Source organism: Pararge aegeria, chromosome 3 (assembly GCF_905163445.1).
Source record: "Pararge aegeria chromosome 3, ilParAegt1.1, whole genome shotgun sequence".
NCBI classification, from domain to species: Eukaryota; Metazoa; Arthropoda; class Insecta; order Lepidoptera; family Nymphalidae; genus Pararge; species Pararge aegeria.
The window spans coordinates 15,900,764-15,924,886 of NC_053182.1; the positions used below are offsets into that span (position 1 = coordinate 15,900,764).

The 24,123-nt window shown below is 34.3% G+C and overlaps 3 protein-coding genes across 8 annotated transcripts in view; 1 reads left to right on the forward strand and 2 right to left on the reverse strand.

Moving 5' to 3' along the window:
* Positions 1-899: 899 nt before the first annotated feature.
* Positions 900-5,164, reverse strand: LOC120637160 (tubulin glycylase 3A-like). Its single transcript, XM_039908832.1, has 4 exons — positions 5,153-5,164; positions 3,188-4,322; positions 2,293-2,808; positions 900-1,682 (listed from the first exon to the last, which is right to left on the reverse strand). The coding sequence occupies exons 2-4, from the start codon at positions 4,227-4,229 to the stop codon at positions 922-924; spliced, it is 2,319 nt and encodes a 772-aa protein (XP_039764766.1). The 5' UTR covers positions 4,230-4,322; positions 5,153-5,164; the 3' UTR covers positions 900-921.
* Positions 5,165-5,925: 761 nt separating this feature from the next.
* On the reverse strand, positions 5,926-10,781 carry LOC120637143 (tubulin glycylase 3A-like). 4 transcript variants are annotated; one of them, XM_039908810.1, is made up of 11 exons: positions 10,623-10,781; positions 10,187-10,337; positions 9,762-9,958; positions 9,200-9,375; positions 8,213-8,653; positions 7,746-7,957; positions 7,576-7,666; positions 7,319-7,489; positions 6,995-7,248; positions 6,590-6,924; positions 6,394-6,503 (listed from the first exon to the last, which is right to left on the reverse strand). In XM_039908810.1, exons 2-11 carry the CDS (start codon positions 10,308-10,310, stop codon positions 6,465-6,467), a joined length of 2,040 nt encoding a protein of 679 aa, XP_039764744.1. In that variant the 5' UTR covers positions 10,311-10,337; positions 10,623-10,781; the 3' UTR covers positions 6,394-6,464. The 4 variants fall into 4 exon arrangements, with proteins under 4 accessions (XP_039764741.1, XP_039764743.1, XP_039764742.1 ...); XM_039908807.1 differs by having other exon boundaries at positions 5,926-6,924; XM_039908809.1 differs by having other exon boundaries at positions 5,926-6,924; positions 10,735-10,742.
* Positions 10,782-11,468: 687 nt separating this feature from the next.
* The window catches only part of LOC120637297 (serine/threonine-protein kinase 26), a 159,093-nt gene continuing 146,438 nt past the window's right edge, over positions 11,469-24,123 (forward strand). The window contains exons 1-2 of one of the 3 annotated variants that reach the window (XM_039909072.1): positions 11,469-11,645; positions 11,783-12,015. In XM_039909072.1, coding sequence (XP_039765006.1) covers positions 12,001-12,015 — 15 coding nt within the window. In that variant the 5' untranslated portion in view covers positions 11,469-11,645; positions 11,783-12,000. Of the gene's footprint in view, positions 12,016-24,123 lie in introns of all 3 variants that reach the window. The other 2 variants (XM_039909073.1, XM_039909071.1) reach the window with 2 other exon arrangements.

The following is a 24,123-nucleotide window of genomic DNA, read 5'->3' on the forward strand; positions in this document are numbered from 1 at the left end:
AAATCAAAAATGTATATAAATAGAATGTTCGTAACACAAAACGATTGTCTAATTAATATTTTAATGAAATAATATTTATTTCTAATTTTGAATCAACAAATAAAACTTAAAAATAATATTATTAATAATCTGTGGTTAACTCCCAACGATTCGTCTAGCTAAGTTCCACCATGTTTTCTTATTTTGTGGAACAATAATTAATATTTTATTTGGAGTAATAACAGAAGTATTAATATAAAGCGGTGCTAATCACCACTGATATGATTTTTGATCTATTTCCATTATTTAGGAGATTTTAAAAAGCAATCTGATCACTCGATCGCTTTATTTACACACAGATGACATCACGCGGTTTGATATAGATGAGACCAATGAAAAATATTTTACTACATTAAAAGCTGTAAAAAGCTGCAAAAGTATTAAAAATTATATTTTTTGGTTCCATTTAAGCTCTAATATTAATTTAAAACACAAACTGAAAAGTAGTCCCTACAGTACAAGTAGGTACACATTAGTTAAACCGCGGCAACAAAAAATTCAGATTCTCGGCCTAGATTTTAAATTTAATTTAAAAAATTAACATAGGTATCTACGAACCGGGTTATTCACTTTGAAAAAAAAAGACAAAACATTTATTTCAATTTGTAATTTTATTTTTGTAAGGTCTAGGTTTGTACCTACCTGCTAGATACTCTAATTCACAGCACATTATATTAGTCAATCTTTATTTGTCATTTTATAAGATTTCAAAGAACCAACTTAGAACTGACCCTTCTGTAATTCGTTTTTCACGATATACAATATGCAGGTAAAAATAATATTTTGTCACACTTTGCAATTTATTAAATTTACCATAATTAGATATAGGAAAACGTTACCGCTTCGTTCGTGAATGCGCATTATTTATTATTTATAGTTTACTCATATTATATCCTCATACTCTTTTTCTTTTTTATTTATAAATGAGACTATTTTTATAGTTGCATTTATAACGTCTTGTGTTGAGTTACGTAATTCTACTTCGTTGGAAAGTTGTTTTACATGTTTAATCTTAGCAGCATTGCAATGATTTAAAAGTGTTTTGTTGATGGGGCTGCAATCAATAACACTACCTTTACCGCGAGGAGCGTCATCCAGTTTACTAAAATTAAAAGTCTGGACGTGATTATCCAATGCAGCAGTAATATTAACAGATTTCCTTACAAGATTTTGAAGGTTGGTTACACTGCATACATTCTGTATCAGATTTGAAGGCGAGGATGGACACTGATCAAATTTCGCACGGGCACTGAAATTACTATTTGATGTAATTCTGTCCATCAACTCTTCCAGTGTTTCGTTAAAAACATTAGCTACGACACCCATTTTGTATTCGGAAAAGGTTTTATGAGTACACGTGTTTTTTTCATTTTTATCGGGAAAGTTAAACTCTTCTTCCGGTGGTTTCATGATCACATCTGTGTTATATGCTTGTTTCAGTAAATTTTGTTTGCCAATTTTAGAATCCTCATACATTTCTTGTACCTCAACATTTCCTTTATAAAAATAGTCTATGGGCAACGAATATCCTCGCAGAGACAGATCGGCAACGTTGCTATAATGCGGCAATGTTAATGGCTGTCGGTAGATACGTTCGAATCTCCCAGTTGAAGCCTTTGGATTTTTGGCATAGTCTATAACAACTGCAATAAAAATAAATAAATATAATTTGTTTACAGAGATTGGGATTTTGGAGATAATGGATGGCTTATGATGTGTAGGGACATAAAGATTGGCCGATGAATTACTTGTATTAATAAGGTATCGCAGGCCGGAGTTAGGAAATTGGTGTTGTTCCACTTCCGTTCCTCGCAGAAATGTTGAGCCGTTTCTTCGGTCCCGTTTATTAGGACTACATTTGGTATCTATCGTTTAGATAAGCCCGCCGACTCGCATAGGGGCCGCGTTGTGGATCCAACAGGTCCTCTATTATAGGTTACAGGATATAACTCGAGCGCTTGGACTAATTCAAAGCCGGTGCCCTAGATTAATAGGCTGAGGATGATGTTTATTATGGACAACATGTCTTGTTTTGATCAGACGGCATTCGCCGAAGGTCTCAATTAATAATCTCAATACCGCGCAGGTATTACACCTTATGTATTTTTTTTAAATAACATTTAAAATACATTGTTGTGTTTTTATCTGTAAAGCTTTGATGATGAAAGCTAAAAAACCTAGAAAACCCTAAAATCATGTCCAGCAAAGAACGTCAATCTGTTGAAATGATGATGAAATTACTATATGATTTACCTTTTATGATATCCGATACTACCGCTGGACAAACTTTAGCAGTAACTTGTGTGGTATGATTCAAATCCGGGCAAGAATTGATTTCAATAAGCCATGGTTTGTATTCTTTATCGAGTATAAAATCACATCCGTACAATTCAAAACGATTCTTGCTTACAGATAAGGAGTCCTGGCAACTCAGCATAATACTAACAATTGACTTTTTCATTCCCGGATAAATAATTCTATCCCAAGCATCATCTTTTCCAATTTTATTCAAGTAAGATTTGTACTTGTCCAAATCCCACATATTATTGATTGGCAATTCAGCGTGTCTTCCTGGACAGTTAACGTATTTAATTTGAACGGCATTATTTGTAAGATGAATTGATTCGTGATAATCTTTTAAGCTGTATTTTTGTGAGCTGAACTTTAAATAGCAATCTTTGTACATCCAAATGGTCAAGGGATACGTGCTTGTTACAAGGTAGTATTGTCTTATGTCAAATTTAGTTTCATAGATTAGTTCTGGTTCCTCTGCATCAAAATAAAATTGTTAAATTAAACAGACTATTCTTTTCTGTTGATTAATTAGATTATTATTAAATTAAATGTATATTATTAAATTAGATATATTATTAAAATAAGATATATTATAAAATTAAAAAAAGCTGCTTAGCCTCCAAAACATTTTGTTTACTTTTATTTTCGGTGACTATATAAATCTTCTAGTTTTAGATTACTTTACTTATCCAGTGTCACTAGCAGGGCTAAGATAAATTAAATAATATCTCATGTGTTTCAACCTATTGATGTGCTTGAGCTGCAATAGTTGCTTTTCTTGTGCAGTCACCAACATAATATACCCGAAAAACAACAACTTTTTTGGGGCAGTTGGATAAGGATAGTTACTTACCTATATACTTTTGTATTACATATTTTGCAGTAGCTTTATTCAATAATTGCATTATCACTCCTAATTTTGAAGCCATACGAATACCACGGCCTCTCGAACAACAAGAAGGCTTAATTATCCAAATGTTGTGACATCCTTCACAGCTTAACTGCGGTCGATACTTGTGTATTTCCTTCAGTAAGAATTTAGAATAGCTCAGATATAAGGAAAGCTTAGTTGCTTTGTCAGGTTGAAAAAAATCTTCTTTTGCTATGATACAATAATATTTTTTCAAAAAGGAATCCCATTGACGGGTGCTGATAGCCTGTATAGGTCGATCAATATCCTTATTCTGCTTACTCAATAGATATTCCTTGCATCGGTTTATTGCAAATACCATGACGTTCATAGAAGTTTTTCCCGTATCGACGAACACAGGTCTATCGTTAGCTACCATTGATAATATCCATTTCAATAAGCTCGTACAGGCAGTAATTTTATAATCTTTTACAAAACCATCTATGTCACCGGAGTCAGAAGTGTTATATGACCGAGGACTGTTAACTTCAGCTACATCTTCTATATGAAACCAATAGTTTCTTTTTATCGAGGAGCAAAGCCCTTGTTTTGAAGTCCACGTTGCATCAGTTTCCAATTTGTTAATGATTATGTTACAATCTTTATTCATATCAATGGTAGTGTCACGACGCTGATCCTTTGTGCGCCATACAAAGTTTGGATTATATTTTTCAACAAGATTGGACAAGCAGAGTCTCTCAAGTTCATTTTGCATTTTAGTTTTACTTGAGAAAGAGTTAGTGCGTATTTTCAATAGGTTCATTTGATTGGCCGGCATTTTTTCAACCCAACCACGCTCTATTAATGCCTTTCTTACTGCACTACAGCTGCCGTATACCGAAAATATCTTTTTGTTTCGTACTGCTTTTGAAGCTAGTATTTTTAAGTTCACGAATCTGTTAGATTTGTTTTGGCAGCTGCATATAACATAAGATTTTTCCTTGCTAGTCAAACCATGGGATAAGCTGACGCTTTTGTGAGCCATTTTTGTGTTATTGCTTGCTTGTCTTGCCGAATAATATAATCTGTGAAAAGGAGAGAAGATACTCTTCACTCCACCTTTATCATATTTTTGCCTCTGTAAATTATCATGATTAAGTATTATAATTAGTTAAGTATTTGGTAAGAGTACATATTAATTGTTAATTATGTTAATTGTTAATTAGCAAACAATAACTTGATATGACTTATAAAAAACTGCTTCACCAAAACTTGACCGTATTTTGTTTTTATTAACTAGGCTTGAGTGTCTTTTTCGAAAAGAACTCGATACATTGATTGTCTAAAAAGAAAATTTTTTTTAGATATACGTAAGGAAAAAAAAAAATTTGATATTAACTTATTACCTAATCCTCTAACATTTATTGTTCTTCTTTTTTGTTTTTTTAAATTATTAACAATGATTAAAAATAAATTAAAAAACACTATTAAAAATTTATAAAAAAAAACAACTTCCACCCTTCGCTTGCGGGGCTTTTGAATGCCCAAGAAACCGGTGGTCAGGGCTCCAGAGTGAGGAACCTCCTCACAATACGCGTCGTTTCAAGGACTACTGCCTTCTGCATCCGACCCTTGATCCAACAACCAAGCGAAAGCTTCTTAAGATGTTGGTCGAAGCTTTTCGCGAGAAGACCATTGACTGAAACGACGATCGGAACAACAACGGTCGACTCAACATTCCACATGGCGGTAATCTCGTGAGCAAGGTCAAAGTATTTAGATACTTTTTCCTTTTCCTTCCTTCACCAGATTATCGTCATGTGGAATAGTAATTTCAACAATTATTGCACGGCGCACTGATCGATCGACTAGCACTATGTTATTAAGTATTTATTGTTATTATTGCCTATTAGGTTTCAGCTTGGAAATTGATAAGTATTGTAGGTAGGTACTGTACATTCAGCTCACCTTTTTTCGATTCAAAAGATTTTTCCTTTTACTTGGCATTTTTTTTTGTTAAATTGTATGCTCATTTTAAATCATCGTTAAATTAGGTTACTTATGTAGGTTTACGATCAAAGAAAATTTAATTGTAAAGTAGAAAGGTTTTCGATTTTTATATCCTACATAGCTTTGGTTGTTGCCCTGAAAATACATATTTTTTAGCTGGAATACCTGATGAATATGGAATGTATATTGAATTGATTATGAGTACTAAGAATGATAATTTATCGATCCGCAAATCTCAGTTAGATAGGAATTCTACACCGTTTTATCATGCACATGAAGTCGGTACACAGGGAATAATAGGTACTACCTACCTCGTTAAATTTTTATTTACAAAATTATTTTTGAATGACCATCTTACGACAGTTTCATTGAGTTGAAGTTTAATGACGTTATGTCAGTTGGTTAAATTATAACAGACTTGAACACTGACGTAATTTGTTATTCAGGTCCGTGAACTTGAAATAATAAGTAGGTATTTTCAAATAAACTTTTTGGAAATTAAGGAACGTTAGGGAAGAGGATTTTTAAAGCACCTGGAAAATAATAATTTTAAGTATAAAATAAAACATTTATTATTAGAATTTGAAGGCGCCAACATTAAGATTAGGTAAGTATATATTATTTATATATATTTATTAACAATTCATAAATTCATTAGATTTTAATAGAAGTCTTAATTTTCTTAATAAAAATATTCTGAACATTTTAAATTAGAACCATAGTGATTCACTAGACCAATAATAATTAGTTTTTAGTTTTGTTCTTTGAATACAAATTTTGCGAATCATCATTTAAAGGAGTTATCGCAATACGGTACGGCGTTATTGAAGTACAACTGTTAGAAAAACTAATTGACTTTTTTGCTCTATTTTCGTCGTTTAACTTACAATATAATATACTTTTGCCGATAGCGCTTAGTTTTTTAATTGTATTTCCACTATCAACATAACTGCGAGAGCTTAGCGGTTCTAACAATGGCTTATAATTATTGGAGTGGACAATACCAGATTTTGTTTGCCGTACGTTTGTAACTGCTGGCTCGTTTCTAGCCGACATTTTATTCTGAACGGATATTGTAGACCGGAGGATACTGGCAGTTTCTCGCTCCCACTCAACTGGATCAATGTAGCATCGTTTATTGCCTACCGACCTATCGATCTTCGGTCTAAATTTCTCCGCTTTACTAGCCGACTCTGTTCGGTACTTGCCAACATGATTGAGGGACTGGGTGTCTTCTGGACGACAACAGGAGTGTGGCACGATTCGACGCTTAAATTCTGCGTTTCTTTCGCGCCTGCCTCGAAGTGTCCTAAAAGAGAGCGCAGATGTTTTACGCTTTTTGTTACTATTTTTTAGCGACTGACCCGATTTTACCACTGCAACCGCTTGGCGTACCGTAAGTGATTCCTTAGGACCAACAACTAGGTTATCTTTGTTCATCGGCAGTGAATCGTATGGATTTAACCAAGTAAGAAAATCTGTGATAATAGGTCCAGTGTATTCCGGTGGGACTGGCTGGTCAGGAACTGAATCCCCGGATTGAACTGGAGGTCCTATTGGAGTAACGCTTCTTGGCTCGTGTTTTCGTTCCTTCGACTTTTTTACAAGCCGTTTGCCATTAATGCATAATGATAAACCAAGATATGCAGGGGCTTTTGGAATAAACTGTCTGTATGCCAATTCAAAAGTTCCCGTGTCGGCTTCAGGATTAAATCGTCTGTCCAAAACAACTGCAAAATAATAGACGTTAATTCGTGCCATGTATTTATTATTTGTAGGTACTACTTTGCTCATCATTACCTTTTATTACGTCTTCTAAACATTGTGGACATAATCTAGCTGTAACAGATGTGGTTGGTGCCAAGTCTGGACTGGAATTGATCTCGATCAGCCATGGTGTAAAATCATCTGTTAACATGAAGTCAGCTCCGTACAATTCGAAGCTGTTTTGTCTTTTATCCATTGTCTCCTGACACGCTAGCATAGCTCCGACCAAGCATTGCTTTATCCCAGGATATATTTTTGAGTCCCATAATTCATACTTTCCTATCTGTCTTGATTCAAAAAGCGAATAATTAATTAAATTTAGTTATTTGATAATATTATTTTTTAGTTCATATTTACCTAAGGTACGCTTTGAAAGTATGGCAGTCCCACATATTTTCATCAGGCAGTGCTTTGTCGCGGTCGCCGTTATTCTTGTATTTAGTTTGAACAGCATTGTTTGTAAGGTGCACAGATTCATGGTAGTTAGACAAGCTGAATATTTGAGAGCTAAACCGCAAATAGCTGTCTCTAAAAAGAAAGAGTCGTATTGAACTACCAACATATTGAATAATATTAGGTATATCTGTTTCTCAATAATTTTAATTTGTACTTACTTGTACACCCATATCGTTAGCGGTTGGGAATTCGTAATTAGAAACCACTGACGTATATCGAACTTGGTGTCGTAAATTACTAGTGGATTTTCTGGAAAAAGAAAATACGGTAAGGAATGCAGCTAAGCAGCAGTATTAACTTTAATCCGAAACCAAAAAAAATATTTTACCAATATACTTTTGTACAACGTATCTTGTTTTTTGTGCCGGAATATTTATAAGCCCTATAATGTCTTTTATATTATTCATAAGTTGTATGCCTTTACCGCGGCACTTATTTCCGGGCTTAACGATCCAAATATTGAAAACACCATCGATGTCAATCTGTGGCCAGAACTTGGTCATTGAAGCCAATGCTTTAGACGCTTTTCTTTCTAAATTTCTGAGAATAAACAAACTAATTTAGTTATTGGTACTAATGAGTTTTGTTGACATTTACAATTTGGGACATCATAGCAGACAATCTAATAAAGCAAAACGAAGTTAATTCATTTAGCGATTTCTAAATGATGCAACCGTAAAAAGCATGATCTAATCACTTAGGTAATCACAACCGTACACAATTAATTGACACGTTTTGAACGGTAACAAATTAGACTCATTATTTAATATGTTAATAGCATATTTAATTATTCACCTTATGTTAGTGCATTGGTCTTCCAAAAACTTTGCGTTTTCATGTACCAAGAGATAATGGTGAGTTAAAAATTGGTCCCATTCGTGCTCCCATATATGTACTGTTTGATCTTCGCTATCGTCAATGTCCTTATGCGTATAGAACGAAATATATTCGTTTAATCTACTTATGGCGAATTCAATAGCTGTAAACGGAACTTTTCCATGTATATTCACGAGTTCTTGTTCCTCTGTTCCTTTTAACGAATTTGATAACCATTTAAGAACACTTATACATGCAGTTAGTCTGAAATCGTCGATGAATTCTTCCAGGCTATCGGAATTATAAATATTATAGCATCTAGGAAATTTCGTTATCGCTACTCCTGGTTCGGTGTGCCAATGCATTTGAATAAGGGAGGTAGTCAAGCCTTCTTTTGTGGTAAAAACGGATCTGCAAAATCTATCAGAAAATATTATATTATTATTCTTACAAATCAGCGCTCGGATTCCTACTTTCCTACTAATGTTATAAATGCGAAAATGTGTTTGTTATTTTTTCCTCAAATCCGATAGCAACTAAGCAACGCATAATTTAATTCTTTGCTAATGATAGTTCATGGGCCGGAAGTGACCTAGGCTAATATTAATCCCAAAAATGCAGATAAAAAATAAATTATAGGAAATAGGATACATCTAGAGGGCAATTCTGTTAATATCTCTGCACGCAAAAATGCCTAAACGAGAATTGTAAAGTATTTTGCCAAAAGTGAGCTTCAAAAATTATCCATTCACACGAAAAAGGTTTTATAACATTAGTACAAAAGTAGGGTCACTACACGCGCGCAGAGCTAGAGCTATTCTCATATTAATTGGGCCGTCATTGGGCTTACAACACTTCTTATATTATTAAAGGTTAATTTTTAAATCGCTTTTTAGATGCATTTAGAAATTTAGATTATCAAGTTAAAAAAACTGTTTGTTTTAACTACGATATAGGCGTTCATACCTGCTTATAACAACTTCTTTATTGCTAAGCAGCCAATCATATTTATCTCTTTTAGTCGTCCAAAGAAAATCGACAGAGTGATGTTCCATGAACTTGTAAAGGATCATCCTTTCAACTTTCGAAAGCTCTTTTCCTGAAACTCTTTTTGGATCTACAATTGCAGGGGGGTGTCTGACCTTAAATGAATGTTTTCTTTTAATTTATCGTAGCGTAGCGTAACAGCAGCTTAGTGAATTGTTAATTAATATCCGGTTATGTTTTTTTTCTAGCTGTACTGTAATAAAAAATAAGGGAATCTACCTCCCATAAATATTGAAATGCTGAATAGAAGTCACGTGGAATTTTCTGTTTAATCTTCAGTACAAAGTTACAGTTTCATAAAAGTACCAGGAGATAATTTTGTGTTGAATTTGAATTTAGCTCAGCTAGTAAGTGGGTACACCTTTAGAGCTTTATTATGACATTGGATCATCTCAGTTTTTTATTGAAGATAATTGCGCTCCAAATGACGAATGAAGATAATTACAAATCCTTTAAATCCAATATGTCTGGAAACTCATACCTTGTGTGACTCATATTTTTCGATCCAACCTCTTTCCAACAGCGCCCGGCGAACCGCAGGAAAACCTCCCCCTTTTATCATGAACACTTTCCGTTCCCTCATTGCCGTATCTGCGATCTTTTTGAGTTCATTCCATCTTTCGTTACTCACCCAACTCCTGTACTGTCTTAACTGTTCTACTGAAGATGTTGTATCGGCTTAAATCATAGAAAAATATATTCATTGGCAAATCTTAACTTTATAAGATTATACTGTGTCTAATTAAATTGACTATTCAAAATTTTAGTTATATAGTCAATTTAATTGCATTATATTCTTCGCACGAAAGTATTTCGAAGTTAAATCGCATAGTCCTTTACCGGCATAGGCCAACCTGTGGCAGAATTCTCCAATAATAAAGCTAACCAACGTTATTAATGACGAACCTGTTCCATGTTCCGACTTGGACACGGACACAGCGCTAGAGGGCCTGAACTCTTTCTTTGCCAAGCTTTCCTTATGGAGCTTGGAGTCTGAAGCGCTCTCTTCTAGTTCCATCGTTACAGCCATCGACAATTTCGACAGTGTTTCAAGTGGCTGTAAACAAACGTGTCAGATGTAGCCAACATTTTTTAAACATACGTAATTATACGGAAGCGTGTATTCCTGTCACGGTTCAACCACGAACTGGTGACTAAATACATGAGAGTACATCGGGGTAGTGCAATAGCCTACTTTAATTTAACCTACTTTGAGTTCCTGAATATCGTCGAGGCGGCGCGCATCTCCTCCTGGCACTGTATTAGTGACGACACGGTGTAAGCCGTCCTTCAAAAAGCCTACAGAATGGATGCGGAAATTATAAACTGAAATTAGTCTTACCCGTTCTGAGGTCGTAACTAGAACAGTAGTTTGTAAATGAGGTCAATGTTATGTGCACTATAGATTTTCATTAATCAAGTATTTTATCTAAATTGCGGGTGTAGGTACTTACTAGTGAATAAGAACTTTAAATTTATTATATAATCTCCACAAAAATCAGATTGGTTTGTTAATATTGGCACCTATGTCATCTAATAAGATGACATAGGTGCCAATATTAACAACAACTTGATGTCTTTTATTCATATAATATAGGGTGTTTTTATGGATTGTGAATATTTTGACAAAAAAGCTTTTAAAATACTTAGTGTCGCAAGAAAGCCGACGCCGCACCGTTCGGTTAGATTATTCGTCTTACATATAAAAGTTTCAACTCCAACTTACAATGCTATTAAAATGAATACCATTATCTTTAGCACAGATCTGGTTGATAGGTTGTATGATATTTTGGCGTGGCCTGGTTGCTATCATTGTCGTTCCGCTCAGCGATTCTGCGACTTATGAATTCGATGTCACATAAATTACGCCATATAAGGGCAGGGCCATTTCGGTATATCATATTATATTTGCACTTAGCCTAAGCTGAATTCGATAGTGACCAGGCTACGGACAACGATGGGACCTGCTATACATTGGCGGGATTGTGGAGAGTACGCAAGTGAATCCAGTACTCTCGCCTAATGGTTCAAAGGCGACACAAACATTCAAGTGGGTGCAAGGGCCTCGGCCCACTCCGTTAACTCCGTTACATTTTTGATTCAATTTCCTATTATTTTTAGTTGCCCACAGATAAATAAATCCAAATAAGTGATATAGTCTGTGGAAATAGCTAACTTCAGACCGTTGCGTTTGTTATGATGCCAACCTGCGGAAATTTGACAGCGAATTTGGTTTTCAATATTGGCTATCCTGTTTGGTGACATGAAAGCAAGATGGCGAGTTCATCTCCGGTTGATCGTTCGTTCCGTGTTACTTCAACACCAAACTAATGACATTTTTTACCTGTTTTGTATTTCGTAAAACGTCAGTACTTTTAAAGATATTGCCCAAAAAAATCTTATGAGTAGTGATTTAGTGATAGAAACATTCAGAGATTGTTAAAATTATTTTTAATCGGATGTGCATCTATCCCACCTGAGGAATGTTGGTTTTTTTTTCAGTGATTTGTGATTCGGTCAGGTGTTTTCATTTTAGAAACAAAATTTTGTTCTTGCGCAGTGAGTGCTGAAAGTTGCCTAGTTCAGATGTATTTGTGTCGTGGGGATGTTAGATGTCGGGACTGTTTTCAATGTTGGGAAACAAAAGCGTGAACTATTTGTTTTGATAGACCGATAAAAAGTATTGAGAAGGTCGGAAGGAAACTGCTCCGGCCTGAGTGATGGCCTTCAGTGAGGTGAGTGTGACAACATTTCATTTTTACTTTTAAAATCTTAAATTTACACTTAAGTAAAAACAATATAAATTTTGTACCTACCTTCTAAATAAAGTCTACTATTCTCTAAATACTTCCTATTGACGTTACTATATAAGTTTTAATTTTGAATAATTCAAGTTATCATTTAAATATCTTGCCAATCTGCAAAGGGGCAGTGCTAAGCTAATATAATTCTAAATTAATGTGGAGGTTCATGCCAAGCATTTCAACATTCATTATTAAAGAATGATGACACACAAGATGTTTTGAAATGTGAGGCTGTGTATCATAAGTTTATGCAACTCCAGAATTACTTAAGCTATAACATAATCTACACATTTATCCTTTCAACATTTATTTGTATAAGTTCTATACTCCTCCCACTGTATAAGGCAAGTTGTGACCACAATTACAATGATAATGATATGATAAGGCAACCTGTATTGAAATAAAGCAGTAGCTCTAAACAATATATAACTCTCTTTTACTGTAAACGAGGGTTATGACTATCTTTTCATTTAAATTAATTAATATGCTGAGGAGACAAGACTGCTCCATACTATAAAAACTCTCTTCTACTCAAGACGAAAACGGTGGCCACAGTAATTGTTTGAGATAGTAGGTATCTATCAAAAACCTATAAATTGTATTTTTTATAAGTTTTAAATAACTGAGTTATATGTGTGAAATTATAACTTTGAATGCAACAAAGAATGTTAAATGTAAAAAACATTTTCCCACTTCACTCCATGTTATTAAGGACCTAAATATCTTAAACACATTATCTAGTTATTAACAATTGTTATGTGCTAAAACACCCATGATCCTTTTCAATTGCTGTGTTGAGACAAAAATACATTGTTTAATTGTTCACTATTTTATGGACTTGTTAATTTCAATTATTACAAGATCTGTATAATAAACTACATAGTTATAATAATTATTAAGCATAGCCTACTTATTCGATGTATTTGAAAATTTTTACACATTCTTATTATATAATTTTATTAAATAATTGGCTTTTGCAATCTGAGAAGAAAATGTTATTATCAAAGTAATAAGAAATGACTTACTGAATTCTAATGGATAGTTTGCAGTTAGTTAAGTAACAATTGCAGGTGAGTCTTTAAATCACTCAGTATTTGCAAATATGAACATATTATCATGTTAAAATATTTAATTTGTTTATAATTCACTGACAAGTTAAGTATTTTAATTTCTATACAAATTGGCCCTTGAATGCAATCTCATCTAGTTGCAAGAGATGTTGCTGGGCTAACGTGTTGGCAGTACAGCCGTTTGAAACCCATTCGGCACCCCACCCCGCACATATTTGCTATTAGCAGCATAACTAACCTAGTAACCCTTTCAGGGGTCTAACCTGGGACTTCCCACTTATATATTCAGAGTTATCATTACACCAGGAAGGTAAACAGTAGCTGTTGACTACATAAACATAAGCCCTAATTTGCTACAATCTGCATAAATAAAATCTGTATGGTAGCAATTATAATTCACAAACAGATCTTTCCACAGAACACTCATAAATCAAAATGCTGTACAGCCGCTTTTAGTATCTAAAAGTAAAATCTTTTTCCCTAAATTTCTTATTGTGCAGCTAACACTGTATATATTTTTTTCCACTTGATTAGCACTCTTGGAACATGAAACTTATAAAATCAAGGAAGTTATCATCTTTCTAATATTATAATGTAATTGTGGTTTAGAATAACAATCATGTTGCATTCATAGAAAATAATTTTAATCTGTGAATTGTATAGTTGGTTCACGCAAGAACATTTCACATATTTGTATATATAACTAAGTTATGAAATTTAAATAACTCTGTTGTAAGGAAACTGTGTATAAGTATTCATTATCAGTTTGAACAATTTCCAATCTCATTTAAAATGCCTGGAGATAGATATTTTACGGTTTGACTACTTAAAAGTCTACATTTCATTAATAAATCGTATTATTTAATAATAATTATAATATGATGATTTTGAAGTATTATGCCAAAATTGTAATGTGGCTCAGTTATGTAGTGAATGAACTTCAGGCGAAGAAGCTTTGGTGCATAAATTGGGTCCAGAGAAACTTGATACAAATTCAACTAAAAATTTATGATTGGAAGGAAAAGTTTAGAGCAAGTAAGAATATTCTTGAATGAATGAATGACAAAGAAGAACAATTATTACAACTGAATTTTATGTTCCAAGTAAAATGGCCTGTTCTCTTACACAACTCTGGTTGGCCTCATTATATGGATAGCTATAGTTATGCATAGTTTATTCCCACGCTGCGATTGTTATTCCACGTTCGAAGAGAGTGCGTGCGTGGCCGAAACGATATCGCTCGTGAGACCCTGTTACGTTTTCGGAGGTCAAACTATACCGTAACGAGTTTATTAAATGCTGGTTGGCCATGTTATCTACCTTCCTTCCTATAGAATTCTAGTTCAAGTTAGGTAGCGCTTCCAAATTGATTGACGCAAAAACAATCTAACTAATATTATGTATTATAAAGGTGGATAGTTTGTTTGGTTGAACGCACCAATCCCGGGAACTACTGAATCGAATTGGAAAAATCCATTTGTGTTGGATAGTCCATTTATCGAAGAAAGCTATATGCTATATAATATATATGTAATCGTAGCTTAATGTTTATTAAGCTACGATTAGACGAAAGCATATTTTTTTTGCAAAAATGGGAAAAAATATTTTTGAAAGTTTCCGATGCGCGCGATGCGTAAATGGTTATAGTTACGGTTATAACGCCGAAACACCATATGACGCAATAAAGAGAATTCTTTAAAAGTTATAAAAAAACTCCGGCACAGCATAATATGACTATCATTTAAGTTTGACACGCAGACGAAGTCGCGGGGGACCGCCAGGATAAAATACACGAGTGGGACCTAAATTTCTGTACATTATTTTGGCGCAGTGGTCTGATAGGCCGAAGTCCCGTGTTTGACATAATTTTTTTGTATCTTTTTTTTTATAAATATCCAAGTGCTTGACTGCAATCACACCTGATGGTAAATGATGATGCAGCCTAAGATGAAGCGCGCTTGCCTAGAAGATGCCTATTCACTCTTGATTTGAAGGTACCCAGATTATGGTATCGGGGAAGACGGAAGATGGGAGGGCATTCCAGCCTTTTGCGTTGCGGATAAGAAAGGAATAAGCAAAACGCTTCGTACGTGTATTTCAACAACGTAACGGTGCAGATTCTTTCGGTACCTCGCAGTTCGATGGTAGAAAGGAGATGGTTTGACCAAGTCGAATCGAATAGCTCCTGAGCACACTCCGAAATGTATCTGGTAAGATAGCAACTAGACAAGGCTGAAACTTTGATACCGTATTAGAAGCTAATAACTCCCTTATAGCCTATAAATAGTCCACACGGGCCTCCCCAAACGGGAGGGTTTGGCCATAATCACCGCGCTGGCCGTATTAGTTATATATCCTTAGTCGCCTCGTAAGACACCCGCGGGAATAGGACGCTTGGTGACAAGTGACAACTGTATTCTGATCTGCCGTCACCACCCGGCACTATAACTCCCTTCATGTAATCAACCCATAACCGGCCCACTACCGGGCACGGGTCTCCTCCCACAATCAGAAAGGGGTTAAGACGGTAGTCCATCACGCTGGCCCAGTGCGGATTGGTGGACTAACTCTTACCTATAAATAAAAATAAAATGAAATAAATGTTATTATATGTATTATAAAACGAAATAGCAACGAAAACAAATTCTATAATTTTTAACATTTTCAATAAACATTTAAAAAGTTTATTGTTTTTAAATACAAAAAACAGGTTATAACTAAAGGTAGATCTAAATATAAGTAATAACAAGTTTTGTTCTAAGCTACAACCCAAAGTATGTGTACACAACATTGAATTAAATGAAAGAAAATTTAAAATAAAGTTTAAGTTGAAACAGGAAATAAACACTTAAAAAAATAATATATATAAAGATATCTATTAATTTGATAATTAAAAATATTAATTATTTTGTTAAAACTGTCACATTTTATACATATATATATATTATACCATATATAAACGTAGTTCCCATTCTCGGATCTACTCTTTGAAGTGTTATGTACATACCCCTTACATACCAATGTAAATGATGAATTCTAACTACACGAAGAAGCCTACTTAAAATTGTGTTACAAAAATATGGCCCACTAATAGCGTCAGTGTAAACAAAGTTTTGTTTGCATTATGACTAGCGCGTTATCTATACGGGCCGTGGTTTCCTCATAGGGCCCCCAATCGCACCCGTGTGTCACAAATGCAGCCGTGCATAACCAGCCTCACGTGAACCGATGTATGTATAACCCGTGCCATTAAATAAAAGATTTGTAAAAGGCAGCATATGTGCAATCTCATACGTAATATATTATGTTAGCAAGACATAGCACGACATTGGACAAGAAAATTAGGCGGGTGTTCCTTTAGCTATCACAATTGCACATTGTCATTTAAAATTTAAAAAAAAACTAGGTGTGAATTCATACCCAAGTTTTTTATCATTTACGTAATCTATAAACCATAAAAGAGGATTTTTCTATAAGCTTACGTTTAGTACAAATTTTGAACATTTTGAAGAGACGCTTCAAAATATCATATAAATACGATTAATTTCCTTTAAACCAAACCTGCAACAGGACGACTCATAAAAATGTTACTTTAGAAATGGCCACTGGTTTTAATATATTAGGTACTAAGTTGTTAAAAAAATATCTATATACCCGTACTATTTTCTAAAATCCAGCAGACATGGCTTAAATTATAATGAAACTGGTTTAATTCTGGAATTGTTGTTTCAAACAAGAATTCTGACACCAGTATAACTAGTTGCTTTTAGAATATTTTTTCTTAATATTCCATCTGACTACAAAAGGGTAAGATTGTGAAAGGCAGTCAGCATCATAAAATCAGCAGGGACCATCAGTACTTAACTATCAGTATATCAACACATTATAGGGAACGGGTCTCCCACGATGACGCAGGCCCAGTGCGGAGTGGTGGACTTAACTTTATGGATGCATTAAAATAAATAAATAAAAAATGTAACAATAATATCACATTGAAGACGTGTTAGATAACGTCCCTGTTGAGGGTCTAAGATTAGTGTTGCCCAAATTCAGTCTTGGTCTTGCAGTCTTGGTCTTGTTCTTGCGTTTTTGCAAGACCAAGACCAAGAACAAGACCGCGTATTTTTAGCAAGACCAAGACCAAGACTGACCGTGCAAGACTTGAGCAAGAACAAGACATAGCCTGCAAGACTCTTGCGTCTTGCAGCTAGGACTTAGCGCTATTTCACGGAGTAGTTAGGTGTAACAGTTCGGTGTATAGGTAGGTAGGTACGCTTAGGAATTCTATGAGACGCAAAAAACTATATCAAAGAATATGAAAAACTGGACCTATGCGCATTACGACTAATACCATAAACATAGCGAATAAAAAAATATCTATTAAAATCAAACTGAGTGCATGCATAGTTATGTTTTAACCATCGGCACTTTGATAATGCGGCATCAAAGGTTTTGTACTTACTTCTCAAAGAAATTTGCCGCTTTTCGGAAGTACATGGTTATGATACACGCGCCGGCGGCTTCTTTTGAAATCTAAAACAATCGTTGCCGCCGCGCCGAAATCATAACATTTGACACTATTCATGCAAAATAATTTCGAATTTTAAGAGTACCTACAGGTGTTCGAAAGAATAAATAAGTTTCAGAGTGCTTAGAATGAAAATGAATACATTATACTGATCACGCAAGTAGTATTATGATTAGGATAAAATGGTGAGGATAGGTAGTAGATGTCATAATAATTCATTCTAGTAAGTAATTATAATATTGATTACTTATATGGTTTTAAACTAATTACTTAGGTACTATTATTGTACATTTAGTCATTATATTTCTTAAGTTTTTACAAGTTGTTTTAGCAAATGTAAGCTTATAAATCATAAATGTTTATTAAGAAACAGTTACTTCCATGGAAAACGACATATAGGTCAGTTGATTTTTCGAATTTCTTATCAAATCTTCAGTTATTTATTAATCTGCTTGATCTTTACTATGGCTATGTTAATTCAAGCTCACAATGTTCCAATTCTAATACGTTTTTCTAAGATTTAAAGTAAACTTTAATAAATAGTAATAGACTAATAGGTAATTGCAAGACTTGCAAGACTCTTGCTGCAAGACCAAGACCAAGACCAAGACTAGGAGCGCAAGACCAAGACCAAGACCAAGACCAGGTGTATTGGCGCAAGACCAAGACCAAGACTGGCTAAGTCTCGTCTTGTTCTTGCATTTGGGCAACACTATCTAAGATATTTTAAAATATTTGTGCAGTAATATGCTGTCTTTTCTAAATCTCCCTACAAAAGACCTATGTCCAGCAGTGGACGTCGATTGGTTGATATGATGATGATGATGATGATGATGAATATGCTGTCAGTCCTCAAAAAGTGGCCATGATAAATGAGATTTCGTAACGTATTTCGGTTTGTTTGCTAGTGAGAAAACCAATGTGTGTGCGTTACCTCCGATCAAGCAATAAAAGTGAAGGAATCGAATATTAACTTGTAATTATTAGTGTTGGTTGTTGGAAAAAAGCAACTGCCTAGTTTCTTGCCGGATTCATTCTTCTCTGTAAAATGTGTCTTGCGAACCGTTAGTAGACTCACTGCAATTAGATAAATAGTATAAAATGTGCGTTTCAAATCAATATTAAACTCTGGAATATCTTTTTTTAAACCAACATATTCAAAGTAATAAATATCTTTAAATATGTAACAGGAACCCAAAAGTACCTCAAGTACGTACGTATTACATTCTATTGATCGAAGGTGAGAACCCTATTAGGTACCTAGGTGGAAACCTTATTTCCCGCTTTATTGCTGAGCGTTTGTGCACGAATTAACAAGTGTAAAAATAATAGTTATACTCTTTTTATAGCGTTTGCTTTATAACATATAATACGTTATTACGTTTCACAATTTATTTGGTGTGAGATTAGGAACTATCTAAATAAAAACTTTAAATTATCTATCCTAACAGTCACGGGTGAGCCGCTTTGTAACACTGTGTCTCACATAATGTCGCCCATCCACCTGGGGGTTATTATTTATCCCACTCGAAGTTGATATTTAACTGCAATCTCACCTGGTGGTAAGTAATGATGCAGTCTAATATGGTTAAGGTTAAGAAGGCTAACCATTGGGGGTGTGTAGCAGTGATATAAAACTTATACCTCTTTAAATCGGTTTCTACGCAGATTTCTACCGGATCACTAAATAGGTTGGCGGTACGTGTTCGTCGGTTGGCTAGGAACTAGTCAGTTACTCACGGTGTAAGTCTTCTATCAGTTATCTATCGATGCTGTGTTTCCCAGCACGGGATTGACACTCACAACAATCTCAATAAGGTCTATCGATCCAATGTCAATTAAGCATCCCTACTCGATTGGCTATGTCCGCATCTCTGGTTTTTTAACTGCATTTACAAAGCTTTGCATGAGGCCCATATTTGTGATGAAGATCGCTAGCTTGATAGCCAGCTGATCATCACCACAGGGAATTTTGTTTGAAAGTGGCGACAAAGTTTTCTTAAACGTTACCAATCAGAGTTTTATCGGCGGTTACATCTTCCATGAAATAATGACCTATCCAACTACACAGTGTCTGTAACCTGCTAAAATTGACATAAGCTGCATGATATATTTTAACACGTATGTTTTTATTTCTTAAGTGGTAGGTCCATAAAGAAACTGATAAGTTTCGACGTCTAACCATGAAAATTGTTGTAAAAAGGTTGTTAACAGAATTGAATATCCCCGTCAGTCATCTTGTCGATATGAATAAACCGCAACGGTCGTGCGCGCCGGGTCGTCGACCCGGACTTATCAGCAATCAAATTTGTACAGTCCTCCGGTTTTGTGAAAACAAACTCATAGTAATTAGGTTAGGTTAGAATTCAACCGACTAACACCCGTACTCACAAACATTACTATAATATGATTTTCAGAGCATCCGAACGCACAGATTTATTTAATAAGGGCACCAACAGGTTACAAAAAAAAACAATCAAAACTATTACATAGAGCATACAAGCTAAACAATAATTAATAATGTAAACCCACTTACGGGTTTAAATTATTATTAAGTAGAAGAAAGAAAATAAAAACGAAAATACTACCTACAAGTTTTACTGTCGACGCGCTCAAAAAATAATTCGACAATTTATCTTTAAACTTTGGAAGACTGTCGCCTGTTATATAATTATCAACAGCTTTACTAATATTACTATAATCTCTGTAAGATGGCAACTCCTGAGGATGCTCCGGTTTCGGCATATATGTTTTAATATAGCAAATTAAGCTCAAATTTTCATAATTTATCATTTTTAAATTGCGCAAAGTTAGCGTAGAGGGTACATTGCCAATAATCTGTTTGGTATGGAGTAAAAGGATTGAAGAAATTGTAAATTACACCATACAGATTCTCCTGCTTTTTGCGGAGTAGGTATAGCAAATTTAGCTAAATTCTCATAACTTGTTAACATTCTCGCTGCAACGCCAGATAAATTTTAATTTATTGAAGAATTACGTGATTTTTTAATAATCTGGGGCCCATTAAATATCAACTCATTTGAGTCACGCAACTTAACTCAGTTCTATTATAACATCCTCCATGATGAGTATATTTAGATTTATATATCCACCTATAAGATTAATAATTATTTTTTGAAGAATTACGTGACATTCTATTTTTTAATAATCTGAGGCCCATTCAATATCAACTGATTTGAGTCACGCACTTAACTCAATTCTATTATAACATCCTCCATGATGAATTCATGTAGTTTTTATATATTCATCACCGATGATGTTATAATAGAATTGAGTTACATTCATTTGTAATATTTACTTGAATGCCGTGTTATTTATTAAAATAGATTAGTCTCGTGCCTATACACATTACTTTACACGTTCATATATTTTATTAGGATGTTAAAAATGTTTGTAATGTGATTCCTGTAAAACACACTGGCAATCCTTAAAGAAAACAAGTTTGATAATAACGCAATTTCATAGCTAAATTTTAAATGTACAAGCTACTCCTTTTACTTAAAGGTGACGCCGAATTTGAGTCACGTACTAAACGATCGATGCGGGTTTACTGCGCTTAAGTTGCTCTACATTCGATTAAACGTTTTGAGCGTGTAATATATCGTGGAAATCGAGGAGTTATTACTTATTGAAATCTTAAACTTTTTACGATTTAGCGTATTGAATGCCTCACTGGTGGGCCTGATGTTAGGTGATCGCCGCCGCACATATCAAAAAAATTGACAAATAAATAAAACTGTCGTAGTCTTACGATTATTATATTTATTTAAATATTAAATGGTATGACAACCTAGACTAGAGTTTATACTACTTTGTTTTGATCTCTTTATTTCATGACTCAGAAGCTCATTTCAATGCACATGACGATTGACGATAGAAAGACGACGAGTCCATATATTAAAAGTTTGTTTTAATTAATGGTTTTGTACAAAATTCAACTGGAAAAAATATTAATTGATATAATGGAAGAATATTTGTAACTTTGATAATAATTACATCTACTTTTTTTTTTAAAGTTTCTTACTGTTGTCTTGGTGGTTTCTTAATGTTAATTTATATGAAATAAAAAGCTTCCATAAAACGCAGTTAAAAAATTCATTCGGCCGTCTTAACTACTCATAAAACTTATAATCCTCGGAACTATTGATGCCAGTTCTGAAGCAAGTACTTCAAGCTGAGTGAAAATACCAGTATAGGCAAATAGTGAATATTTTTGGGTTTTAAAGTTTAAACAGTACGTGAGGCTTAGGCAATGTAGGTGACGTCTAATAAGTTGAAGTGTTGGATAATTTCCAAAGCGACTCGTTAGTAGTTTGGTATAGATACATCAACTCAGTTGTGCGCGCGGCCCTATGTGTGGGTAAACCTTGTACATATACAGTGACTTTGTGTGCGTGACAAGAGGTACAGTCGGGTACAAATACAAATACAGTTATTTACGGGTTATATACGGGTTTTTTTTTAAAAAAACAGTTATTTGGTAATTTAATGTTTATTTATTGAACATTATTCTGAATCGCTACTTGAAAAATCAAATGATGAATTTTCGGATTCGCTGCTCTCATCAAGGTTAATTATGAATTCTGACTCCATGTCAAAATGTCTATAGTATTCTTCTTCTTTCTTTTGTACATGTCGACAAGTATTACCCCACATCCCTTCATCAATTTGACTTAAACATTCATTTATGAGTTTCATTATTTCCGTCACATTTTGGTCGACATTACGCGAAGCAATATAATTTTTTAAAATTCCCCACACATATTCTATGGGGTTTAGTTCAGGATGATATGGTGGCAATCGAAGAACTTTTATGCCATATCGCTGAAGTATGTCATCAATCTTGTAACAGATATAGTTTTCTTTATTTTTTTTAATCAAATCATACAGTTCAATTTTTTTCATATCTTGATTAAAAGCTATATTTTTTTCTGTCAGCCATCTCTGCATTTCTATTTTTTTGGAATTCGAATTTGGGGCTCTGTCATTTTGAACGTTATGGTATGAGGCATTATCAAGCACAACCACAGAGTTAGGTGGAAGATTCGGTACTAGACGTTCTTTTAGCCACTTTTCATAGTTTTCCGCGTTCATGTTAGAATGGTAATCACCAGAAACACTATTTGCTTTGTATGTCAATAGTGCGTTAGGTACGAAACCTTGTTCTGAACCAGCATGCACAATGATAATTCTTTGTCCTTTCGACAGGTTTCTCTTTAAAGGTGGTCCATCTTTATTACCCCATCCTTTGTTTTGAACATGATTAGTTAAGATATAGCTCTCATCTGTATATACGATACACCGATTTTCTTGACGGTATCTGAGTAAATTTTTTAGGTAGGAAAATCGTAGTTTTTGGATGTCATGCCGCTCTATAATAACACGTCTGTTATCCACAGTTTTTCGCCATTTGTATCCCAACTTTAACAAAGCTGTACGCAGAGTCGAAATACTTCCATCATAGTTAAGTTTATCTTGAAATATTCCTTTCAACTTTAGCAAGGTAGGTAACTCACGATGTTCTAAATGGTAATTTTGAATAGTGGAACGTATAACATCAACGTTAAAGTTGTCTAATTCTAACTTCTTTAAACGTTTTTTACGGTCTTTATGCGGAGATTTAAACTTAGAGTCAGATTCTTTTCCTTCAGCCAATATATTAGTAACTGTTCTCTCTGATACCCCCACTGCCATTGCTGTTCTTTTCCGTACGCTATTTAAATGTTCACTTAGTTTCGATATTAAAATTGGACTTGCACTGCAAACTGGATCACTTACTAGTTCCAATATATCTCTCGCATCTATTTTCAGAAATTCGTATACCTTAGCAATGGTTTCTCGAGTCTAAAACAATAATACGTAAACGTCAACAAGGATATATTTTTTCGTATATAGAATCATAATAAATACCTATTCATTACATCTAAATTTAAAAATAAAAAATATTTACCTGACTCCTTAAACATTTTTTCCGTGAAGAACTAGACATTTTCGTAAACGACTGTACCCGTAAGAAAAAGCGATAGGAACACGTCTTGCTCGAACGACGACTGCCGCGTCACTGCCACACGAATGAAAGTTGTATATTTACAAGCGCACGCACACATAGGGCCGCGCGCACAACTGAGTTGAAGTATCTATAACTCTGTAATGTTTGTCCAACAGTGTAAACACCTGCCCAGCCAGAGAGTGTTACCTACTTTTGTTTGATTATTCTGGAATTCGAAATACCGAGTTCCTGCAATAGATAGACGGTTCTACTCTGAGTGCCCTGTGTGAGATTTTCCACCTAGCTACGTTTACGTATTCGATAGCGTGAAAGTTACCTACGATTTGTATTGAATCGAAAGTATTGTATTGAATTGAACCGTAGAAAGTGATTTAACGTAGTGGGGTTTAATAAATTGTCATATATGGATC

Excerpts from the sequence above, each read along its gene's own strand:
- LOC120637160 (XM_039908832.1), bottom strand. The coding sequence starts at position 4,229 with ATGGCTCACAAAAGCGTCAGCTTATCCCATGGTTTGACTAGCAAGGAA. Across the intron at positions 2,809-3,187 it reads TGTAATACAAAAGTATATAG|AGGAACCAGAACTAATCTAT; the intron begins GTAAGTAACTAT and ends ATTTTGATGCAG. Across the intron at positions 1,683-2,292 it reads AGTATCGGATATCATAAAAG|TTGTTATAGACTATGCCAAA; the intron begins GTAAATCATATA and ends TTTTTATTGCAG.
- LOC120637143 (XM_039908807.1), bottom strand. The coding sequence starts at position 10,310 with ATGGCTGTAACGATGGAACTAGAAGAGAGCGCTTCAGACTCCAAGCTC. Across the intron at positions 9,959-10,186 it reads CAAGTCGGAACATGGAACAG|CCGATACAACATCTTCAGTA; the intron begins GTTCGTCATTAA and ends CTATGATTTAAG. Across the intron at positions 9,376-9,761 it reads AAAAATATGAGTCACACAAG|GTCAGACACCCCCCTGCAAT; the intron begins GTATGAGTTTCC and ends CATTCATTTAAG.